Genomic DNA, 27372 nt, shown 5'->3' on the forward strand with positions numbered 1-27372 from the left:
CTACAGACTAAGCATGCCAAGTGAGTGGTGAAATTGAGAGGTAAAAGCAAAGCAACATACTTAGCTTATAGGCATGGAGTACATAATAAATATGTTCATATAAAGATGGGCAGGTGTTTTGCTATGCGATAACCAGTCTACCAAAAGGATATCAATTAATATAAACAATAAAATGTGATAAAATGTTACTTCATGACGCTTTGTAGACAAAAATATTAAGATTGTTTTACAGTTAAGGGTGTTGATTATTGCCAATGTTTGGCATAATATCGTAATGATTTTACGCCCAAGGAATATCGTATAGGTCTACATACTCCATGATGTGCAAGCCTTTTCTGGGGGTGCTCATACCGTAAAACCTCGTCTACAACAGTAGTGTTTTTGATGAAAGCTTAGTACAAAACAACCAATACAATGGATTGGTCTTCCAATAGTACTTATTTGTATATGATTGTATGATTTGTATCGGTAAAAATTATTAAACATTTGCTCGAACTACATACTATTATCAGTTTGTCGATGAATGGCGAATGGGTCATCAAAAGCATTCTATGCCTGTAAACGAGGTTTTACGGTATTTTTACAATATCGTAAGCAGCTTCGCCCAAAACGACGATATCAATTTCCAGGCCTCAATTTCTCAGGAATGTTATACATGACCCCAGTAGTTATCTTCAGTCAAAACAATAATATTGACAACGTTTATAATGGTAGTGTGAGTGTTAGAATATTGGTCTGCTTTATAACACTATCCCAGCATGCATCACAAAATACCAATGTAGCGCGATACTGCCAAAGCCCCATAGTCCAGCTATGGTACGAGAACCGCCAATGCAAAGTAAAGTAGTATACTGATTGAATGATGGACACGTCTATACACCAAAGTGGGTATACATTGCCGAAGACATTCGCATCTTCCCATAGTTTGAGAGATAGCGATAGTACAATGTATACATTTTGATATTAAAAACTGTCAGTATGACACTTTAAAGGTTTGCACGCGAATAGTCAGGATTTTCAGGAACTTGCTGTAGTCGCTTCTTGTCGACACAGCAATCGAGGTGTGTGGCTTTTCCTAACGTGGGGCTTTGACATGTTCAGTGCTTCTATATGTTATTTATTCAGCTATAGACTAGTATGTGCTCAATAGTTTGTGCAAATATTTAAAGCATTTATGTTATATTTTATTTGAAACAACTAACAACTTGTCATTCCTGTTTCTATCATAATATTGTCATATCGTAATCCCTCATATTTTTAAGGACTATAAAGTTAATATCATCCATACCACATGAACCTACTACTACTACTTGTATTTTACAGGTTTTATAAAAAAAATATATTGATCATGTTGATTAACTCGATATTAATTTCGTAGGCCCTTTTTTTATACGTTGTTTTTGTTAATTGATTCTGTGGATGGTCGATGGAACTGGCTCGTGTACAGTCTGTTCGAAAGTTGGGAATTAGCTTATTGTTGCTTTATGTTTGGAAAATAAGTAACCCTTAACAGGTTCAGGGTATCTGCTCGCCAATCGTATTATTATCATGATGATTGGCGAAGCTTCACGCAGTTGGGATGTAGCCGGAGTCCTTCGGCCTCTCACTCGCAAATATCAATCATGGCGGACAAACATGTGGAACGGCCGTACGTAGTATTCAAGACTGGAGGATTCAGTCTAAGCTGGGATGAACAAACAAGGCGAATAGCGATATGAACACAGTTTATACGTCAAGACGTTACACGAATAGCGATATGCACACAGTTTATAGGCCTACGTCACTGATTCACAAGTCAATGATACGAGTATGCACGCGATGTGTTTAGCCATCTTTTGTTAATATAAAAACTTTACTGTATAATTAATTAGAGCACTTCAGGCTTAAGTCTTTCACGTGGTTATATTTTAGAACACCACTGGGCATTATACAATCATGCAAAAAGTAGAAATTCGAGAAAATTGAGGGCGTCGCTGTGGAGCAAATCATACATCAGGCCTGTCATGGCTTTAATATTTCTAAATGACCGATCAAAATGGCAGATGATACCAGCCTCTTTTAATTGTCACGACACTATCTTGCCTTATTAAATTGAAAAGATTATGAACCATTAAAAAGATCAATTAGTAATGCGACATTAGCATGCTTGCATATAACGAACATGGTTAGCATGGTTAGCCGATATCTAAAATAATAGGCTGGCCTCCGGGTATGTCGCATGGATATGTAAGGAAGTCGGCCAACAAATCTGACTAGGCCTATTGGTAAAATTTACAGTCAGCGCAGATTCAAATTATATTAAAAGTATGGGAAAATTGAAAGCATATTTTTAATGCTCATATATTGATAATAATCGAGGTCTGTTTTTGAAACATTTCTAAGAGCAAGTGGATAATTAAAAGTTGCCGTGGTCTGGACATATTAGTTGAACTAGAAATACTATAGGCTCAAAAATGTCAAAAATTCATGTGTTGTTGCAATCGGCCTACACATTTATTCCTATCACTACTACTAATTATAATAATAGGCCTAATTAAGAAAAAAATACAATAACAATAATAATAAAAATTTTAAACATAATAATACCACCATTTTTATAGAAGAAGCAGAAATAACCCTAAAAAATCACCATCACCGAAAGTTAGAAAAATCTGAAGGAAAAAAATCTGATAATGTTAAATAGGAAAAATATTTTGACTTTCCGTCAAAACCAAGTGGATGGATTATGACAGAACTTCTTTGAAAAAAAAACCCCTGAAAGTGTTCAAAATGTTTGTAAACAGATTTTTAAGTGATTTATATATAGGCCTATAAATATAATTTAAGTCCGCCTGCCCGTAGTACAGAGTTTTCTATTTCATCGTCTTTAATACACAAGAAATTTTGGTTCCATCAAAAATATTGCAACTTATGTTGAAGAAATGTCGTTTATTTCAGTAGACATTGGCCCCAATGTTTCGTTTAAGTTGACATGGAAGTGCTGCATATAGGATCTGAGTCAGACCCGTGACGTATCCGGGCTATGGCATGAAGAAAATCCAAGGAAAACCGGTGAATCATGGGTAATTCATGTGAGTTTAATGAAATGCATGAAATGATCCAATTTATGGACTTCAATAAAATATGACGCGATGGTATTGCATGGCGAGACCAAGATTGCTGCCCTTATTTCATGTTATCAAATAGGCATGAAAGCATGGCGGGAAATTAAACTAGTTTATCATTTGAAAAGATGATATGCAAGATAATATTTTATGCATTTCTTGGTCATAGTGAAGGCTTGTTGTCTGGTATAGATCTACTGCTGCTGATGATGGTGATGATGACGGAGATGATGATGATTATAATGATGATGTTCATGATATAGACGAAAAGAACGCGAATAAATAACGGTTTACCAGGCATGGTGAAAAAGGATAGGAATTCATGTTTTTTATTGCCAAAATTTCTTTTTTTTATTGCTTTTAATCCGTTTTGGATCATTTTTGCCGGATGTTACACGCCATATCTGTTTTTTTTTAAAGAACTGCCCTCTGTTTTTTTAAATCTCTATGTAAAATGTGACAATTTTAATATTTGTATGTGTTTTGCCATTTTTTAGACGGGTAGATTAATTCAACGTGCTTCCACCATGTTCACCTGCACCAGACAGCGATTTATATTTAAGGGAAATATAGAAATGGGGGCATGCCAGTTTTAGTAACATGAATGTTTGCCAAGTTGAATATAATGCTCCAGGCCATGTTCAAGTGTAACGCACGGCTGCAATTAATCAAGCGTTTCATTGTATCGGCTTCTATCAATTTTCTCCATCATTTAAATGATTCTATACGGGTAAAGGTGAATATCATCAATCAGATTTTATAATGCGAACTTTTGACGCGAATTTAATTGATTTTAGACCTATAGTTAAACCATATCCCTGGTTAAACTACTCATTACACGTAGCGGAATTTAATCCAATCTTTTTCGCGAGAGTAGCAAACACAGTGGCGGGCATTTGCCTCTCCAAACTTGGGCTCTCCCAGTCAAAACAAAATCACTGAAAACGAAACATAGATAGGCCTATTATTTATTTACGAAGTGTATAGGCCTACCTGGTAAGATTTTTGAGGCAAATTAGTGAAAAATCGGTATTTTGCACCTTTTTTTTTTCAGAAACAATCGCTATTGGACATTTGTTATTTCCGTTTGGTTTTACTACTACGATTTACTGTTACTTTGATTGCCCCCCCCCCCCATTTTCTATACATCGCGGGCTTATTTATAAAAGCACTTACAATAAAAATAATTTTTCATAGTTGGTGTAGGTCATGTAACTTACTTTCCAACAGGGGCTGCCCTGAAAAAGGTTGCTATGAGACCCCTTTTAAAAGGTGATAGTCATATGAAAATTTAAAACATCTCAATATAATCAATGGAAAACTTCAGGCCTAGAAATGACGTTGAAAGCATCTATACATCCAGATTTCAGCTTGTACCTATAGGTAGGCCTAACCTGTGATTCAGGGAAGTGATCTTTTAGTGCATTTTGTGTGAGCTATTTGCGAGACAGCCAAACAAGGATGTCGGAATCAATTTTCTACAACAATGATGAAAATGGCAAACCACACTGAACATGCTGAGCTTCATACTGAAAACACATTGCAAACCGCTTTGCAATTTGAAATGTTTAATGTTCACATCCAAGAAAATTACATCGACCATATTACCTGGTTATATAATTTGAGTCTTGAACTCCAGGGCAAGACTTTCTCATGGTACTTACAGCCTACCGTATAAAGTCTGCACAAAAAGTAACGCAGCTGTTATAAATACGCCTATAGCTTCAGAACTAATGATTGTTTCCACAATATTTCTACATAGAAATAAGGATGATTTATTTACGCTCATTTTGATACCCCGTTTGTCAAATGTCGTTCAAAATTAACAAAACACTAGTGCTTTTAAAGAAAAACACCAGAATTTAAAAGTTGCAGTTTACAACGACAAATGGTTATTACGCAAGCATTGTGGCACGTAAAACCCTCCATTTATCTTCGCGCTGATTTCAACTTTTACATTCGGGTATTTTTCTTTAAAAACACTGCTGTGTTGTTAATATTGAACGAAATTGGACAAATGGGCCAATGGGGTACAAAAATGCGCGTAAATAAATCATCCTTCTTTCTATGTGGAAATATTGTGAACACAATTATTAGTTCTGACGATATAGGCGTATTTATAACAGCTGCATTACTTTTTGGCAGTCTTTAGATCTGATCGAATCCGGAATTCCTATTAGGCCCTATAATCTGATAATACTTATTTTCAGAATAGAGACCATTGAAACAAGGTTTAGACCACTGTACAATGTAAAAAATGATTCGCTGCTCGTTTGACAATCGCCTCGATCACATGCGCATCCAATGAACCCTCTCTTGCAGGGTCATGCATAAACACACTCACACACACCCCATCCCACCTAACACGCCCATGTCCACACCAACAGAAACACCCTGTTTGCACACCCCAGTGACCCCACCCACATACCCCATATACACTACTCACCCCACAAATGGCACATGCGCATTAAATCCCTTGCCTATGAGATCTAATTACAATTGACATTGTATTACACTCCCATCCAAAATTTAAAAAGCATCAGAAAAGAATTAAATGAAAAGAAAGAACCCCAATTATAAGGATTGCTGAAAGTATGTCAACCAAATCCTCTATTCTATTCTTGTCTGTGCAATATTATACGGTTGATATAATTTTGATAGTATATTTTGACAGTGATGAGAGACCATTAGATAACTCGATTCAATTTCATGGATATATCATCCGTAATGCATGAAATGTATTCCATTATGGTCATGATGGTGATGAAAGACATATTTCACGATTGGCAATAGCCTACTCCTTTTGTCAGTTTTGTGGTAATACTGGTGGTAACCCTCTAAAACAATTAAAAAACAAAACGAAAACCCAAACAACACCATTATTTAGAAGAGCTTAGATGAATATAATGGATGGAGATTAAAGTACAATACATTCTTCGCCCTTCCCCCATCCTCCTCTCCTCCCCTCTTCCCTCCTCTCGTCGTCTTCTATATATTTCATGTTCACTGTTGCAACACAGATACTCAACTCTGGGTTTGCAAAAAGTTAACCGTTGATCATATGAACGTTTAAGTTATCTATTAACGTTAAAATTATAAGCTTTATGATATACATACATAACAATATACATAAAAGTATACTTACAGTTTATCGCTGTAGAAGTGACGTAATAATCGGGATGATCTACCATAGCAATATATAAATTACTATATCGCCCTGCACTACAACGTTCACGCGATACCTATGCATTGAACCATATCATACTGATCACTCGCACTGTAAGATTAGTATCTTTGAAAAAAGCGATATTGTATTCAATCTATGATTGCAGACATACACACAGGTGATGAGTGCAGCCTGCTTGTAGTGCAGGGCGATATAGTCAAAATTGTATTCATTTATTGCTATGGTAGTTAATCCGATTTATTTACGTCACTTCTACAGCGAATAGTTCATTCAGAATTTTAAAAAAATAGGGAAGAAGAAGAAGAAAAAAGAAACACGTTAACTTTTAGCCAGACACTGAACCCTATACGCAAACATTTTGTGGATGATCGGCGTGATATAATCAGAGCCTTTCAGAGGCGATAATTAATAACTGTACGCATACTTTCCTGTCATTTTGGCAATTACGGTACTTATTATAATTCTCATCTTCTGAATCACTTCCTTTGCCAATATTCATATACAAATAGGCGCCAACAAGTTGTAAAATCCTAATTACTTATGCATTTAGCACTTGTAATACTTGATAATTGTCGTCAAATGTGCATCATAGTTTTTTATTTATTTGATCTGTTGATGAATAGACCCTGGTATTTAATCATAATCAGGAAAGGTGATCATCAAATGAATATCAGCGGATTTCAATATTACCTAACATGATTTGAAATGGCCAATGTTTTTAATTATGAATGTGTCACCTTTTCCTGCAATAACGATATACATTTTGCTAGATGTTATTTAAGTGTAAACTTACAGGTATACGGTATACTGTTTAATGTCCCGGTGATTTAATGACGATTTGAATTTGGAAGTGTGCCGATTTATTCGTATTTTGTTTATATGCTTTGATCTGAAATTGACAATTTCTTGTTTAATTGCCAGATACCATACCATTTAAAAGAATTAACTGAATAATAATAATTGTATTGCATTGATTAAATCAGACATAATTTTAAATCATCAGTACACGTCGTTTTGTTGGCTTTATATGTATACGCCTGAGTAACGATAGTAATGTACGACTCATCACGTAGTTGCATGACTCTGTGGCGGTCATTGACTGCTGATCGAGACTATTTGTGTTGAAAACAATCGCCTGAGTTCGAAGACTAATCACTTGTCGTTTTGGGGTGTTTGTAAGTGTATTGATGGATAGAGCACTAGCGTTCATCTTCGTACTTAAATATACCCTATGCAGGTGTTTAATTTGACGAAAGATGGAAAGTTGAAGAAGAGGTTATTTGTTTTCCTCAAGTTTACAAGATATACCATTGAAATGTTACTTTTAATTTATTGTGAAATCTTATCGTTTGCCCAAACGATGTTAGAATAAATATGTAGACACGCCACGGATTTCCATATTTACGCTATGTAAACGAGCACTTCAGTAAAACTATTGATATTTGGTACTTCACTTGAACCAAATACGGATACAAGTTGATTCATAACTTCACTTCATATATTTACATAATTACAAGACTGGCATGGTATGAAGCTAAAACTTACAATTTAATAGGTCTAGAGACTCTTGAGACATGGGTTCAAATACATGTATGAACATGTACAACTTCGTGTATGAGTTCATGTAATCACAGGTCGTACCATTTAAGCGAAACTATGTTTTTGTCTTAAAGGGCATTCTAGGCAGTCTAGACTATAGACTACTACCGTGATGACAATAAACGCCCGAGTTGGAAGACTAATCACTTGTCATTTAAAGGTGTTCGGAAGGGCATACTATGCATCGGCCATTTTTGCGTAATTCAGGGATTAATTTTGCTCTATGCACGTATTATACGTCGTATAGATCTTATTTTTATGTATATACTATTGCCATTGGATTCAAGTGTCGAAATTTGTTGACAGATGTTTGACATGTATAAACACCCGAATTTGTTCCAAATACATCACCCCGTTGGTTTACGTACAAATTGACGTTGTAGAATTGAATGTCATTTCTGGAGCGACAGCTATGCCATGGTTGTTGCAATCACATCTTGTCTGCTCCCTCTAACTTGGAAAAACAATAGGATGATTGTAATGTATTGTTTTGAGTGGGATTCATGTTTCTTGACATGATACAGAAAAAGGAGATGTTTAAAATAATATCTCTCTTCACTGTACTTTCTCAATAAACACTCACTATATATAGAATTATAACATTATTATTGTAACCAGCAAAATTATGGTTCTACCACAACTTGAGGAACCAAATATTAATTGTAACAGTTTACTTCAAGCATAATTATTGGTAAATTACATAGTTATTATACCTGCTATCTACTAAAGATAGCAGGCATAATTATTGGTAAATTACATAGTTATTATACCTGCTATCTACTAAAGATAGCAGGCATAATTATTGGTAAATTACATAGTTATTATACCTGCTATCTACTGAAGATAGCAGGCATAATTATTGGTAAATTACATAGTTATTATACCTGCTATCTACTGAAGATAGCAGGCATAATTATTGGTAAATTACATAGTTATTATACCTGCTATCTACTGAAGATAGCAGGCATAATTATTGGTAAATTATAATAGTTATTATACCTGCTATCTACTGAAGATAGCAGAAAAGTCACTATGATACATCAAAGCATAAGTGCATGGATTTAACCAGCATTTTACTGTTTACTGCAAATACAAATTTGTACTATAGGTTAGCAATCATAGCTATGGTTAAGGTCATTGTTTACCTTTTTGTTGAGCAAAAATAAAACAAAAAGCAACAAAGAAAGAACAACAAAACAACAACAACAAAAAATCCAAACAAACAAAAACCAAAAAAAAAAAAAAAACCAAAAAACCCCCCAAAAAAAACCCAGCAACATCCGATATTTTTGGTAAGACGATGGCTAACCAGATTTGATTATTTTTGTGATATATTATACCTGATGCGAAACATTGTAAATCAAATTGCATCATTCATAATCACACCATTTACGCAAATTCACACACCGTAAAAGTGACTTGAAACCTCTCCACCATATTGGAAAAAGCATCAAAGCACAGTTTCAATAGGATAATCATTAAGAATTTTGTATATTTACATGTTGGTATATGTGTAGAAACATTAAATTACATTATTGTAAGAAGTTGAGTTTTATTCTGATTTAGTATTCTACTGCTGTTGTTATCAAGAAATATTTGGCAAGTCATATCTTTGTCACCGAGAGACGAGGTGTCATCCTTGCACTACCCACCTGCAGTATGCAGTAAAGGTTAATTCACGGTCAGGTAGATGAAGCATCCTCGACTCCAAGGGAATTGTACCTACATATTTAATGCATCGATTCAGCGTATTTCTGTGTGCTTTTTGAGTCAGCTACCAAATGACTCAAGATGCCACCAACACAATGCATAAGTTGTCAAATATGTAATATATATCTTATTTTCTGTTGTATTACTCATGCTTGCCTAACAGCTGTATAGAACTGAGGTAGGTTTTGCTAACACTTTTTTGTCTTGTATTTGATGTTCTTGGTGTCGTTGATTCTGAGAAATTGTAAATATATGTGTAAGTGTTGGATGTTAATGGGTAGTACTTAAATAGTTAATGTTGATCGCTGCTTGTATGTTAATGTTCGTTATTTTAATATATATAAATAAAAAATGCATGCGTCTTTTTGTGTATTCTTTTAGGAAGAAAACAATTTAGTTCAATGTTATTATCACATTTAATTTGCAAGATGCAAATTAAATGAATACTTATTGATCTCTGGTGACACAAAAAGATACTGTTTGTCATTAATCAGAGTTAAGCCATGTGTTTGGGAAATATACACTAGCAACCTCCCCAAACAATTAACCAGACAATATAAGAAACAAAAGAAGTAGATATTTTTGTTTAAAATGTGACGCCTTCAAAAGTTACCAAACTTTGTCGTACATAATGTCGCTTTATTATTTTCTGAATGCAATTGTACCTTAGCACGCAAATATATTTTATTTTCATAAGTTTAAGAAAATTGTTCAAATGTATGTAGTATTATTGTCTAAATTGTATTGTACACGTGCACCTATGAATATTTTATTTTCAAATTCATATTATTTAGTCGTATATGGCATATTATTTTACGATTTTTTTTGCCTTGCACGTATATTTTAAATATTTTATCCAACATAGTCTGATTTTGATATTCATAAAAACTAGGTTATTCATTTTGATAAATTATTTTATCCTTACTCCACATTGACATTCAGTCATGATAGCGGAATCGCTATAATACTAAACCTGTCGTGGGCCCATTTCTAGGGCGGGTTACGGATTCCCGTGTCTAAAATAAATACTATTCAACACCTTCAGCCAAAAGAGTAATGGCCATTGCAATCCAAGTTATTAACGTAATTCAGATTCTACACATCTACGACCAGTCGACCACTGACCAGAAATAATCTTGTTAATTTGTTTTACAAGGTCAAAGTTATGCTTTGAATTGTTCAACTAATTACATTGTATTCAGTACTTTCGTTCAACAGTTACGCTACGTTAGGTATTTGTTTATCTTCAGTAGATAGCAAATAATTCAGTTACATTGTGTTTTACGTTATCTTCAGTAGACAGCAAATCATGCATGGTATACTTTGTATAGGTATTTGTATTGTTTGTGCTAAGCATGATAAGCAAAGCACACACAGTAGTCAGAGCTAAGCTACCCTTTAATATCATAATTTAGTACCTCTCCACCAATGCATTATATTCTATTTTTGGCTCTTACCTATTTGCCAGCACAAGAGAATAACAAATAAGTCTAAACGTGCGAAGAGGCGCTGACTCGTACTGAACTCAACGGTTTTACTGTTAGTGCCAGCCAACCAACTGATGCGTGGTGTGCTATTATTGCCATTGACATTTACAAAACCAACGTATTATTGTTTCTACGCTAATTCCTATCTTACTGATATTGACTAAAATAAATAAATACTAATCGTACCTGTCTTACCGTAGATGTTTGTTATTTGAAAGATATTGATTTAGCGAAGGGAAGTTAATATCAATTATCAATTTAAAATCGCTTTTAAGTACTTTTGTAAATGGTAACATCAATTTAGGAACGGAAATAAATGAATTATTTCTATTTTTAAGATTCTATTTTGTTATGACATGTACAATGTAACTAAATATACACGCGTAGGCGGTAGCATTATGCTGAGGAATATTATATACACGATGGTCGGTGGTAATTCGTTGTTATTTCGAAATTAAAGAAATATTCAAGATATTAGAAAAATATGAGACGTATTACTGAGTATTACAGCAGGTCTTGATATTTAGTTCCATGTCTCTATACAGAATTACTAACATCTTTGAGTTATCAATACAGTACAAAGCCCCTTTTTGTATTTAATTTAGGAAACGGTCATTAATCATAATTTACTATTGGAAATGCTTTGCTAAAAACATAATTGCATTTTGTTCGATAATGCGCGTTAAGGTGAGACTATAAGGCTTAACATTGTTTTAGTTAAATATCAGTATATGGGACCATTTGCAAATTCACAACAGTATTTAATAAAAACGTGGTGGTTATTGTAAATTTAGATAGAATCTATAGGGAATTCATGTAATGCATTTTGAGCTCAGCATGGACTGTGGTTCTTGAGATGTGTGTCGAAATATGATTAAAAAAGCCCCACCCAATTTGACACCTGTTAGCCGTACATATATTATACAGTCTTTAGAACTGTAAGTACAATATTTGAATTGCTTAGCAGATGCCCTCGAAGATACGCAGCCATTTGAATAATAAAAAAATCGCTACCTTTAGTTGCATTGCTTTAAACAGAGCAACAGCTTTAATATACAGGTTATAAGTGAAGATCGTCATTAGGCTTCAAGATAATTTAAATGCTTGATTGTGTTAGATTATCAAGTGATCTAACTCGGTTAGGCCTATGTCATGAAATGAAAAAAGGGTCGTCAAAATCGATTCATTGCTTATGTTTTATGCACCTAAATAATACATGTTTAAAATACCATGGTAAAGAAATGCTTCTTCGATGTAAATCACTTTTATCAAGATCAGTTAGAAAAGAAAACGTATTTGGAAATTTAAATTAGCATGTTTTAATACAGAATATGCACAAACACATTTCACTCGCTAACTTTCACTTATTCTGTGCTCTTTTAAGATGTTCTTTTTATAAACAGACTTTTCTAGAACAGTCATAATCGATGAACTGCATGTCAAATAAGCCGCGGCATAGAAAGAATTAAGTGATCTAGTGGTCGTTGAATTCTATTTTGTTTTTATAAAGTGAGAACCCCGACCAAGAATGACACGGCACACTTTCGTATAGTGAGCTTCAAAAGTGCTTGTAAACAGACTTGCTTGAATGAGAAAATAAAGGCACTCTTTCCTAAATGCATTCCTAAGTCTGGTCACGCACATCTTGTGCCTTGCAATGCTAAAATGGTAGTAAATATTCATTAAGATTAAATATGGAAATGTCGCTACTACTTTTTGATTTTTACTATAATACCAAACAGGCCGGTCCATATGTGCCTGCAACGTTTACGTTTCATCAGAATTGATTTAAAGCTTTATACGAGTCCTGGTCAGTAGTTCATATTATGACAGTAAACACATTTTATCTTAGTTACCACTCGGAGCCATTTTGCCTTTTCTTGCGTGTCACAAAAGTAACATTTTTATTTTCTTGGATATCTACCGGAAGGTAATTATCTATAAATATTTATAATATTGTAAACGCCGCTGTGGAAAGGATAGATGAAGAAATAAGCGAGTGGTGAAGTAAGAATTTTTGGTTTTATTTTTAGACAATCCGTAATCCATTTAAGTTGAATAGATTTTGCCAAGGGCGCCGCTTGAAAGAGGTAAAAAAGACAACGTGATGCGAGTTCATACCGAATACTCGTCCCAAAGGTTGCTCCAAATCCCAACTCCATCATGCATTGCGGAAATAGTGTTCAATATAACCGAGTTCAAAAATGTCACCTTTTAAAATGTTCAAGTTAAATGTCTAAACGTGGCAGTAATGACACGCCGTTTCTAAATAAGGCTTGGTAATTAAAATTGATGACGCGAATATTTCGTAATTACTGGCGCACGAGCTGCGAGTAGCGCGTTTAAATAGCACAATGGTAATGAAGTTTGGTAATCTGCATGGTTCAAGGTGTATATTCACTCGCACGTGAAAGTATTTTAACGACAACTTAAAACTATATTTTCACTCACTATAAATGACAGCTAAGAAATTAAGATTCTTATGATACACCTATTGCAATTATTCGACAGGAACTTGACGAAGACTCCTTAGCCCATAATATACTTACAATATTGAATCCAAGTATATCGGATACAAGTTGATTATTTGACATGTTCCGACATTGTGTATTCTTTGGTGCACTGGTTCGAAAATGGCCTGAAAATATATGTTACTGGTGAGAATCTTTCTGTGAGTTTATTAGTTACATAATAAAATAAGGGAGACGATTCCGTGTGTTTTTTTCTTTAGATTTTCCGTTATTATATCGGCCTCTCTTGAAATATATCAAGATTTAGTATTTCAATATACAGACCTCAAAATCCCATTATATCGGAAGTGTTTGAATTAAAATTCTCGCATGCTTGGTGGTGAGATGAACATACAAAAAAGAAACTCGTCAGTTATATTCATCCTTGCTGTTCAATAACTTGAACATTTTGGATTATTCTGAAATATAAATTTTGTTAATTGGACTTTGCTTTCTCATTTGACACCCTGTTCGTGAAAAACGAACAAGAATTGACCAAGATATGCGCCTCCAAAGCCTCAAACCCCAAAATCAAAAGTTGCATTTTCAACGATTTTCAATGGGAACAAAATGTATATTTCAGAATAATCCAAAATTATCCAGTTTTTGAACAGCAAGGATGAATATAACTGACGAGTTTCTTTTTGTGTCTGGTGTACAATGAACTGTGGGAAATCCGTTATTCTTTCTCCGATACCGATCTACCAAGGGACCAAGTATCCAAAGACATTGAAGACATCTACCACCATCTCTAACACTTACTCTTCTCAAACGGTTTCTTCTTAAAATTATCACACATTCAGTGAAGTTGAATGTTTGTGTATGAGATGTATAAGGTGATGAAAGTGGGAAGGTTTGATGTGAATATAGATGTGTTGTTTTGCTGAAAGTGGTAAAGCTATAGAAGAGGATTGCATAAATGAATTGCCGCTTGATATCGGGTTAGAAATAACCAGGTATACCATGACCGTGACAATAAAGCTCTTCGATTAGATTAAATGCCATGCTTCAGTAGCAAAGAGAATCAACGAAATGTTTTTACTTGCATTAAATTAGATTTAATTTGGGTTAAGTCTCTTCATATGATATTGTTATTAAGATTATGTTTATCAAATTATAGAAAACAATGATTCTCGGAATAATAATAACTTGAAGAGAATATATTATTATTTAGATATGCAGAAAGTATCATTTTATTAATGATTTGCTATCTACTTAAGATAAAGTAACTTCATCAAGTCGCATTGCAGAACGATGCTCGTTGAGATAAGATTTTTTAAATCTTATCATTATTTTAAAAGTTAGGTAGGAAGAATGTAGCATTATTTGTGACACTAACGTAGCATTATTTTGCGACACTCCCGTTTTATAATAGTGAAGACATTTGTGATATGATGATAGCAATATTGAAATCGCAAGCTTTCTTATAAATTTAATACCCAATAGCGTCAAAGTACAACTTGAAAGATATTGCTATCAGCAGTAGATAGCAAATTAAGTTTTTGATTGGAATACACGACGTAAGATTTTAATAAATTTGCTTTCTACCTAAGACGAAAATTGCTTAGGTTGAAGTCTCCGAAAAAAATTGATATTCTCGAGGTACGGTACTAGTATCCTATCTTTGTAATGCTTATTTTATTGAGGAAAACAGACAAGACAGGAAGTACCCAGCATTGCTTTGTGATTCGCACCTTTACACTGTGTATGTGAAGGATATGTTGGCAAAACTGATAGCACACGATTTCCCACTTGAACATCTTTAATCTATAAACGCACATTAATAGTACAATCAAAGTTGAAGTTATCGCTATCTTCGTCAGACAGCAAATATCTGGTACTCATTGTTTTCACAAAAAGTACTGTGTATTATTTGAAAGATAACATGTTAGCAAAACTAAAAGCACACGATTTGCCACTTGAACATCTTTAATCTATAGTACAATCAAAGTTGAAGTTATCGCTATCTTCGGTAGACAGCAAATATCTAAGGTACTGATTGTTATTACAAATAGTACTGTGTTAACTTCGTGGTGAAGAATATTATTTGGCAATATCACAGGTAGAGCAAGTTTTAATATCATACCCTCATACCGGTTTACTCGTCCACTGGTTAAGATGTTAATATGTTAGATCAAATTGTCATTTTAGTATTCATAGTGGTGACACGAAGTATTGTATAACCCACAAGTGTCTCACATATTAACCTATACCGTTTGGGCAAAAAGGTACTATATATTATTTTGCTTTTCTGAGAAAATATCTTCTGCACCCTTTAATATATATAATAATATATTGTGGTATTATATTTCTTGAACATATGAAATAAGAATATTTAAAATTGTACGAAATATCACTGCTGCCGATAAGCTCAAAACCCCAATCGTCGCGAATGTTCAGCGGATTAAAAATGTTATTAGTTTATGTGCCTCAAACGCCATTAACGGTTTCAAAAGATCATGTTATATATTGATATCAAGATATGAAATCTTAATTCAAAATGGGTATTTTGGCTCTAGGCGTAAAGATGTTCCGTAAAGCAAGAAATGAGTTGAACTCAGAAATCGGACGTTGGCACCTATTGCGGTCAGTGCATGCAGGTTGTGTAAATCTTGTTTTGCAGATTAGCCCTGCATAATTCAGCAACCGTAACATCGTTGCGTTTCCACTTGTGAATTGTGGGTAAATATGTTATAACCACATGGTGATACAGGGTCGCTGTATTTTGTCAAAGTATATTATCGATTTTAAGTACGCTTAATGTAGAATTAGAAAAATATTTTTACAACGGAATCAATGTAGCTATACTGGCTCGTATCTTTACAGTTCTACTCATGACTTAATTATGTGACTCTATACATCGTATATTTCTTCAACACAATTTTGTTCAGCAAAAAATGACTAATGCACTCGGTGGACTAAGACAAATCACAATAGCATATTGAGAAATTATATCAGTTGATTTTTCGATTATGAAATTAGGGTTATTGCTAGCAGGTAATTACGTTTAAAGAAGACACAGTTTCAATGTCTTAAAAATACTCGTTTGGAGCCTACGGCTCTGGGCATCAAAGATAAATGAGTATAATATTTCACACAAGAAGTCAGTGTCCTCAGAAATGACGACTCATGGCTGTAGCAAATCTCTTAACGTTCATTCGCTATGTTTCGGAGTGTTTAGTTTTAGTGCTGAAATGCATTATCTTGGTGACTGAAGTGTTTTCATGAAAAAAGGAAAACACAGAAACGTAGTGAAGATGTTTTACGAAGATGTATTTGATGCGCCTAAATTAAGTAACTGGAAACTACACATTATTCCACAGAACATTAGTAAAAGCTGCAAGAGGACATTGTTAATCATATTGTAATCATATTCTCATTGCGCCATGGTAAAATGAAATTAATAATTGCTTTATTTTTCATTTATTCCAGCATCAGTTTGAATGAAAATTCAAAAATGCATTAATCATCATGAATACTTAAATTGTGAACTTCACATCTTAAATTTCTTTATTGTTAAGGGATCGATAGCAACGTTTACACGGTATTATTTGTTGGACATGAGAGCATATCAGACAAATCGAATTGTATTCTGAATACGAGGAATGTCATTCGTATATCAAATAATGTTTATTTTTTGAAATTCGCGATATAATACAAATTTTATGGCAATTATTAAAAATGGATATTTTTGATATTTAATAGTCCTCAAAGCAAACTTTCTAAATCTAATGATATGTACTGAAAGTGTTTGTAGCTGGGAGGAAAAGCCGACCATCATTTGAAAATATTTACCTTTTGTATTGAAGATATACAGTTTTTTCCCAAAAGACGTAAACATTTTGGGTTTTATTGAGTACGACGACTTACAACTATATATTTAACTCACTCTCTATAAAACTCTTATAGAACTGTTGCAATTATTCAACAGGAATTTAGGTATTGAAAACCAACTTTATATTGCATTAAATTAGCTTTAATTTGGGTTAAAAGTCTCTTCATATGCTATTGTTGTTAAGCTAATGTTTATCAAATCATATAAAATAGCGATATTCCGAATTATAATAACATGAAGAGAAAATGTTATTAATTTGATATGCAAAATATAGGATTTTATATCATTTTCATAATTTGCGATCAACTTAAGATAAAAAACTAACTTAATGAAGTCTCATTACAGAGCGATACTCGTTGATTGAGATAAGATTTTTTTTAAATATCGTATCATTATTTTGACAGTTAGGTAGGAAGAATGTAGCATTTTTTTGGTGACACGGGACGGGCCGGTATATTGATAGTGAAAGCATATGATGATAGCAATAATCACAAGATTTCTCCATTGAAATCTTTAATCTAATACCCAACTTCACATATCGTCAAAATAAAATTTGAAAGATATTGCTATCGGCAGTAGATAGCATATATTTATTATTTAATTATTTGATAGGAATGCAAGATGTAGGATTATAATAATTTGCTTTCTACCTAAGACGAAAATGGCTTAAGTTGAAGTCTCCAAACGGAGCGATACTATATGATACTAGTATCCTTGTTTTATATGGGGAAAACAGATATGCAGGAAGTATGTAGCATTATTTTGTGACTCAAGCCGGTCCACTGTCTGTATGTGATGGATAAAATGTTAACAAAACTGATAGCACACGATTTCCCACTTGAACATCTTTAATCTATAAAAGCACATTAATAGTACAATCAAAGTTGAAGTTATCGCTATCTTCGGCAGACAGCAAATATCTGAGGTACTGATTGTTTTCCCAAATAGTTAGGATAAGATGTTAGCAAAACTGAAAGCACACGATTTCCCACTTGAACATCTTTAATCTATATGCACATTAATAGTACAATCAAAGTTGAAGTTATCGCTATCTTCGGTAGACAGCAAATATTTAAGGTACATCATACATACATACATACATACATCATACATCATCATTTTATTTTCATTCAAATCAACATATATACAAAATATATATAAAAGACACAAAATATGAATGAGGAGATGCTCAAAAGGCCTCAAGCGAGCACCCCTTACACTGCCATAAGTCACAAATAGTACTGTGTTAACTTCGTGAACATGGTAAAGAATAATGTATTATTTGGCAATATCACAGGTAGAGCAAGTTTTAATTTCATACTCATACCGGTTTACTCGTCCACTGGTTACCATGGTTACGATGTTAATATGTTGGATCAAATTGTCATTTAGTATCTATAGGGGTGACACGAAGTATTGTATAACCCACAAGTTTCTCACAGATGAACCTACCCTTTGGGCATAAAGGTGGGATTTTTTGTTGCTTGTCAGAGAAAATATCTTCTGCCCCCTTTAATATATATAATAATATCTTGTGGTATTATATTTCTTGAACACATGAAATAAGAATATTTAAAATTGTACAAAATATTACTGCTGCCTAAGCTTATAGCCCCCAATCGTCACGAATATTCAGCGGATTAAAAATGTTATTAGTTTATGTGCCTCAAACGCCAATAACCATGTGAACCATTTCAAAAGATCATGTTATATATTAATATCAAGATATGAAATCTTAATTCAAAATGGGTATTTTGGCTCTAAGCGTAAAGATGTTCCGTAAAGCAAGAAATGAGTTGAACTCAGAAATCGGACGTTGGCACCTATTGCGGTCAGTGCATGCAGGTTGTGTAAATCTTGTTTTGCAGATTAGCCCTGCATAATTCAGCAACCGTAACATCGTTACGTTCCCGCTTCTGAATTGTGGGTAAAAACGTTCTAACCAGGGATACAGGATCGCTGTATTATGTCAAAATACACCACCGATTTCAAGTATGAGAATAAGAAAAATATTTTTACAACAGAATCGGTGTAGCTATACTGGCTCATATTTTTACAGTTCTACTCATGACTTCAAATTATGTGACTCTATACAGCGTATATTTCTTCAATACAATTTTGTTCAGCGAAAAAATGACTAATGCACTCGGTGGACTAAAACAAAATCAGAATAACATATTGAGAAATTATGTCAGTTATTTTTCCGATTATGAAATTAGGGTTATTGCTAGCAGGTAATTACGTTTAAAGAAGACACAGTTTCAATGTCTTAAAAATACTCGTTTGGAGCCTACGGCTCTGGGCATCAAAGATAAATGAGTATAATATTTCACACAAGAAGTCAGTGTCCTCAGAAATGACGACTCATGGCTGTAGCAAATCTCTTAACGTTCATTCGCTGTGTTTCGGAGTGTTTGGTTTTAGTGCTGAAATGCATTATCTTGGTGACTGAAGTGTTTTCATGAAAAAAGTTAAAAACAAAGTAGTGAAGATGTTTTACGAAGATGTATTTGATGCGCCTTACTAAAGTAACTTGACACCACACATTATTCCACAGAACATGAGTAAAAGCTGCAAGAACACATTGTTAATCATATTCCAATCATATTCTCAGTGCGCCATGGTAAAAATAGAATTAATTATTGTTTTACTGCTTCAATTATTTCCAGTATTCAGTTTGAATGAATAATCAAAAATGCATTAATCATCACGATTACGTAATATATGAACATCTCAAATCTCTTCATTGTTCAAGTAGTTGTCTGGTTACCAAGAGTTCCTGTATTTTATTTCGTTTTCCTCTAGTGCATTTTTGTAGTAAAATTATTCCATCATCTTAAATTATGCGTCATTGTCTTTTTCTTAGTAGAGCTCTTGCAATTTTGTACATCGCATTGTCATTTTGTCTCATGAGCCCCTGTGCAGCAATGAAGCTCTCTAATGTTATTTACCTTGAGGTCAATAACCGCAAATGGGTTGGTGACACAATGCATCATCTACAATAAGAATATTTTCATCGTCTTCATCAGTAATTGGTTATTTCAGAAGCATAAAGCTATTTGTAGAATTTCATATATGATTTGAAAGAAGCAGAAAGCTATTGGTAGACATGCTGTCTGAAAGCGCTGCAAATTGTGTTTATTGTAATAAACACAACAAATATGCAAAATGCAATCTTGGCACGGATGATGCGCTATACGTGGATTTAGGGTTTCTCTACCGGAAGTCAATTTGTGCCGAAATTCCTTCCCACAATGCAATAGGCGTATTACATAACAAAGGAGAGTGAACTGTATATATTGTTATGCAATACGCCTGTTGCATTGTAGGAAGGAATTTCGGCACAAATTGACTTCCGGTAGAGAAACCCTGAATCCGCGTATTGTCATATTGATTAGCATGAGTTAAGTATGGCTATGTGGTGAACTTAGACTGGAAGATGTTTCTGTTCATTTGCTTACTTCTGCGTGTGTTGTGGACGTACATGTATTATATCAGTGCCTCTGTACATAAACCATAGAAAGGCTCTGTATACGCTTACATCCAGCAGATACTTTTAAGTCTCGTGTTTTATTTGTTCTGGGGGAAGGAGTAGGTCTATAAATAGATGCATAAAAGTTCAGTTAAGGTGGTCATGGTGGTACTACACCCCTTGATAAATTTGTGACTATTTTTGCATTTTTTCAAAAAATAATAACACACTGGTATCAAACGTTATGTATATTGTAGGGGCAAGGAATCCAGTTAATACACTGGAATTTCAGTGACTCAAGACAAGCGGTACGTACGTTATTTATGATAAGAAAAGAGGTACCGCTAGAATGTACCTCATTTCTTAACATATATAATGAACCACTTGTCTTGAATCACTGAAACTTCAGTGAAGTAATTGGATTCCATGCCTCCTTAAAGGAGTATTTCGTGATCCTAGCATCCTCTTTTTATGATATTTTTCAGTACATATCCACGAAAAAAGCCTATTCCCAAAATTTCAGTTCATTCCGATTTTGCGTTTGCGAGTTATGCATGATTATGTGTAATTTCGTTCTGGTGCACCAGAACGAAATTCAAATTTCACGATATCTTTGCAAAACAAATGAATCTGCAAGAAATATTTTGTATATAAACATTATGTAGCCAGAGGTTTCCAGTGATATTAAAATCTCAACTTTTTTTGAGAAAAGTGGGGGGATGAGGCTGTGGATCACGAAATGCCCCTTTAATACATAACTTTTGTTACCAGTGTGTAGTTATTTTGTGAGTAAAATGCAAAATTAGTCACAAAATTTACCAGGGAGTGTCCCAGAAAACATGGCGATATTGGTCCGATGGTGGCCCGATATATGTTCAATATTGGCCCAATATCATTTGCTCATGGGCCCAAGATTGGTCCAAGATTGGGCTTGCCAATATGAAGATTACCGATGGTAAGCCAAGATTGGCCCAATATGGGCAGCAAAATAACGCCGATGCCAAGTTCGAAAACCAACGTTGGGCCAATATATGCATGTTATCTGGGGTAGTACCACCTTAAGGGGGGGTTACACAGATGTCATACACCAAAAAACATGGAACTGTATTGTGGAAGAATTGACTGTGTTTCATTTAAACAGTTCAATGGGCATTTTTTGGCAGAGTTGGATCAGCCCATATGGAATGAACATCATAAAATCGTCAAACATAAAATATTTATCATATGTACTTATTGCCGTTGTTTGCTCATGTTTTATTGTTCAGGCAGCATTTCGCAACATACCTCATAATTTATCCCCGTTTCTTTCCATATTACTTTTATTTGTTAAGGTCGATATTCTGCGTCGTAAGCTTTCACAATCATATGATGAAGACAAGTCTAAGGAACTCAAAGCCAAGGTTGGTGTGCATGCACAGTTGTCATAGAAACAAGTGTGTACTAACACGCATGCGCACTCGATTGACGATAGACATGATTATGTTTACTTCCTGTATCATCATATTTATGATTAATGTGATGTCTTTCATTTACCTTAACTAAAATTGTCGCCATTAACATCTGTCCCATAGTGCTGCACGATATCCAATTCATTTTCGATTAACACAATTTTTGATCTATTTATACCATTGCATAAACCATTCAAATCATTTGTGTCCATCCCTTTGACATGACCTTTTATTAAGTCAAGTAGAGTTAAACATCTGTTCCATGTCTTGATTAGTATCTTAGATAATGTATGATAGCTAGAATGTTGTGTGGTCGTGCTACGTGCATGTTCTCTAACATTTTTAAAGGGACTCTGTGCATCCATACTTTTTGTAACATAACAGAAATAACACAATACGAATCTATCATGTAAATATTTACTAGGTTATGTCGCAAATGTTTCAAGTGTGATTTTTTGAAGGACCACAATACTGTTTCGTGGTTGCGCAACAACATTTTGGTGATCGAATGGGAAACTGAACATCAAGAAATTACATTTCTATTAGTCTTGCAACGGTAGAAATAATTTGGATCCACCAACTAAAGTTTGTTCTCCTCTTGGATTGAAGGTTTAGAATTTTGAGAGTGACCATTGGAAGTTAAACCAACCAGTAAGTTATATCACACAGTAAAGGATAGGGTGCATGTTCTGGATACATGTACATACCTTGGTTGACCTTGTGAACTTCCTGGTTCGGCCCAGCCAAACAAAGATAATGAGATTAACTCAGTGCAGCCACCGAGGATAAAATTATGTAATTTTCATGTTCCACATTTGGCACTCTGGACACTCCTGGCTCTCCTGGAGTGCTAATACCGAAACTCTTCAGAAGAGATTACACTTTATTGTATATACCATCAATGATTAGTATCACTTGCAATATGAATGCCTCAAAAGATATTTGATAATACATTTTATAGACTATGTAGTAATGATCCAACTAATTTGCATGCTTTGCTCATATTGATATACCCAACATACACCGTATATACATTATAATATATATAATAAGGATACATTAGTTTCTTTAGCAGCCTAGACGCTCTCCCAGCGGTGAACGATTAGGCGATACATACAGATTATGTTATGATGGTTACAGCATGTGTTGCCGTCTATTTTATAATAGTCCTCGTCTCGTCTGTATGAGATAATGTGACGGACTGTCTGCACTTGTCGCCTTGCAGCATCTACACGTTTACCCTTTACCTTCTGAATGGCAATACAAGTTAGCTGTTCTGATATGATGTAGGAGGTTCATACATCACGTGATCACAACACGTTGTCTTCGGAATGTCTTGGTATTTTTTCTAAAGATGATGATCATCAGATCAGAATACGTTTGTGCCTGAAAGAAGCCTTTGTCCCACAGCAAGTAGATAATATGGCTTTCATGTTAACCTGGAGTCGCTGGAAATCAAGTTTCATTGACATAAACTAATCACATCCTAGATTCTCGGGGATCTTAGATGAAGCAAGTCTTGATTCCCGCTTTCATCCTTTAAATATGAAACAACAATCACCATAGCCTCTGACCAGCTGATTTAAAGCGAAGTAATATAATGACCTTGGATGTTTTATGATCTTGATGTTTGTATCGGATACAATTGACAGTTATTGCTGGACAAAGAAAGAGCCCCATGGTAAATGTAAGTAAGAAGGGACGAGATTTCTTCACCAGTGTGTTAAAGACAACCTTCCTAGTGGCATCATGAGTACATTGATGTCTAATGAACGATACAGTGTCTTGCTGACACAGGCAATTGCACTTCACAACAATCTGTTGGTATCGTTAGAGATATCGACATTGCTTGAATCAGTTTATACGATAGATATGATGATACACGTGCTGTGAAGATGCTTTTGTTTGTTTCATTGGTAAAACCCTGTACAAGATCGTGTTCTTGTATAAGCCACTGTTTCAGGGCAAAGTCCAAAACAGTTTCAGAAACTGTCAAGGTTGCACCTAATGTTCGAAACTTGCCAATAAGGCATGTAAGGCGAATTTCCTCTTTAGATGAGAACGCAATTGCATCAGACGGAATGCCTAGAACCGGTATCCCAGACTAAAAGATTGGATAAGTCTGATCCAAGTCGGACCCATAATTACTTTTCTGTACTGATATTACCGTACGATCCTCTTTAGATGAGAACGCAATTGCATCAGACAGAATGCCTGGACCCAGTACCCCAGACTTTCAGGGCAAAGTCCAAAACAGTTTCAGAAACTGTCAAGGTTGCACCTAATGTTCGAAACTTGCCAATAAGGCATGTAAGGCGAGTTTCCTCTTTAGATGAGAACGCAATTGCATCAGACGGAATGCCTAGAACCGGTATCCCAGACTAAAAGATTGGATAAGTCTGATCCAAGTCGGACCCATAATTATTTTTCTGTACTGATATCACCGTACGACCCGCTTTAGATACGAACGCAATTGCATCAGACGGAATGCCTGGACACAGTATCTCAAACTAAAAGTTTTGTTAAGTCTGATTCAAGTCAGACCTAAAAATACCGTTTTTGCACTGATATTACCGTACGATCCGCTTTTGCATTGGCATCAGACAGAATGCCTAGACCCAGTAGCCCAGATAAAAAGATTTGTTAAGTCTGATCCATGTCATACCCAAAATTACCATTCTTCACTAAATATCACAGTACAATCCGCTTTTACGAACGCAATTGCATCAGACGGAATGCCTAGACCCAGTATCATAGACTAAAAGATTGGTTAAGTCTGATCCAAGTCGGACCCATAATTACCTTTCTGTACTGATATCACCGTACGATCCGCTTTAGATACAAACGCAATTGCACCAGACGGAATGACTAGACCCAGTATCTAAGAATAAAAGGCTGTTTACGTCTGATCCAAGTCGGACCCATAATTACCATTCTGTACTGATATCACCGTACGATCCGCTTTAGATACAAACGCATTTGCATCAGACGGAATGCCTGGACCCAGTATCCCATACTAAAAGATTGATGAAGTCTGATTCAAGTCGGACCCATAATTACTTTTCTGTACTGATATCACTGTACGATCCAATTTAGATACGAACGCAATTGCATCAGACAGACGGAATGCCTAGACCCAGTATCCCAGACTAAAAGATTGGTTAAGTCTGATCCAAGTCGGACCCATAATTACCATTCTGTACTGATATCACAGTACAATCCACTTTAGATGCAAACGCATTTGCATCAGACGGAATGACTAGACCCAGTATCTAAGACTAAACATGCTAAAAGGCTGTTTAAGTCTGATCCAAGTCGGACCCATAATTACCATTCTGTACTGATATCACCGTACAATTCACTTTAGATGCAAACGCATTTGCATCAGACGGAATGACTAGACCCAGTATCTAAGACTAAACATGCTAAAAGGCTGTTTAAGTCTGATCCAAGTCGGACCCATAATTACCATTCTGTACTGATATCACCGTACAATCCACTTTAGATACAAACGCATTTGCATCAGACGGAATGCCTGGACCGAGTATCCCATACTAAAAGATTGACGAAGTCTGATTCAAGTCGGACCCATAATTACCATTCTGTACTGATATCACTGTACAATCCACTTTAGATACAAACGCATTTGCATCAGACGGAATGCCTGGACCCAGTATCCCATACTAAAAGATTGGTTAAGTCTGATTCAAGTCGGACCCATAATTACCATTCTGTACTGATATCACTGTACGATCCAATTTAGATACGAACGCAATTGCACCAGACGGAATGCCTAGACCCAGTATCCCAGACTAAAAGATTGGTGAAGTCTGATTCAAGTCGGACCCAAAATTACCTTTCTGTACTGATATCACCGTACGATCCACGCAATTGCATCAGACGGAATGCCTAGACCCAGTACCCCAGACTAAAAGATTGGTTAAGTCTGACCCAAATCGGATCCATAATTACCTTTCTGTACTGATATCACCGTACGATCCACTTTAGATGCAAACGCATTTGCATCAGACGGAAGGATTAAACTCGGTGTCCCAGACTTAATGATATCCTAAGAAACAAAATTAGACCCAAAACTACCTGCGGATAGCAATGATATTTTCGTTAAATCCAACTGAAGATTTTGACCTTATGCTAATATAAAGTATATTGTATTCGTCTCCTTCCAAGGTGTATCTAACCATGTAGAGAATGCGGTGTTGCTTTGGTTTGAGCTGTTTTCAGTGCAATAATTTTCAGACTATTGACACAAAAGTATCAAAATGCGCAGACCATTGAGGTACTTTTGTGATCTATTCATCTACTGATGCCGCATGTGTCAGGTCGATTTAAGCAGGTGAACATAGGATGAACGATTTAATTTCCCCCAGTCCTCACAAAGTCACGATAGTTTTAATTGGTCAGATAGGTGGTGTACGGTTAAAGAACTTAGTCTTTTACCAAAGAAAAGCACCCAATGCGAATGTTTGGTTATTAGTTACGCTACGCGTATTTTATATCAGTACATCATAATTATTGATAAGTCAGGGGAACGTGATGTGAAGCCGATTTTGTTCATCACTTCAATGCTTACATTCCTTATGCTTGTTGTTAGATTCAGGGTAAAGACGAAAGTCTTGATTTTATTTAAAGAGTTCCCTGTAATGCGTAAGATAATGTTTGATAATGGATTTCTACTCTAGCATGTCTATTGAGCTGTATAAAATCAGCGCATAGTTAACAGACGTTCGACATTCTATTTTCGTTTTCCACAACAGGAGTAACGATCACATTCGAATTTGTACTACAAATTGTAGCTTAAAAATATAATATAAGTTACAAATTACAGTCCTGTATAGATGAGTTGACTTCTGACGTCAATGCCTGGCAGTATGCGCACGCATCATCATAATTTCCATTGTTTTTTGCCTGGCAGTATGCATCATATTTTGTTCAGGGCTCGTGTTTTTAAAACTCCCCCGCCACATCAAAATAAGGCTATTGAACAGTGTAGTGGTTGCAT

General features: G+C 35.0%; 1 protein-coding gene across 1 annotated transcript in view; it reads left to right on the forward strand.

The window, feature by feature from the left end:
* The window catches only part of LOC140150276 (uncharacterized), a 154797-nt gene that overhangs the window by 34038 nt on the left and 93387 nt on the right, over positions 1 to 27372 (forward strand). Inside the window, 2 exon segments of the mRNA XM_072172281.1 lie at positions 9764 to 9778; positions 22236 to 22304. Coding sequence (XP_072028382.1) covers positions 9764 to 9778; positions 22236 to 22304 — 84 coding nt within the window.

Source organism: Amphiura filiformis, chromosome 4 (genome assembly GCF_039555335.1).
Source record: "Amphiura filiformis chromosome 4, Afil_fr2py, whole genome shotgun sequence".
Classification (NCBI taxonomy): domain Eukaryota; kingdom Metazoa; phylum Echinodermata; class Ophiuroidea; order Amphilepidida; family Amphiuridae; genus Amphiura; species Amphiura filiformis.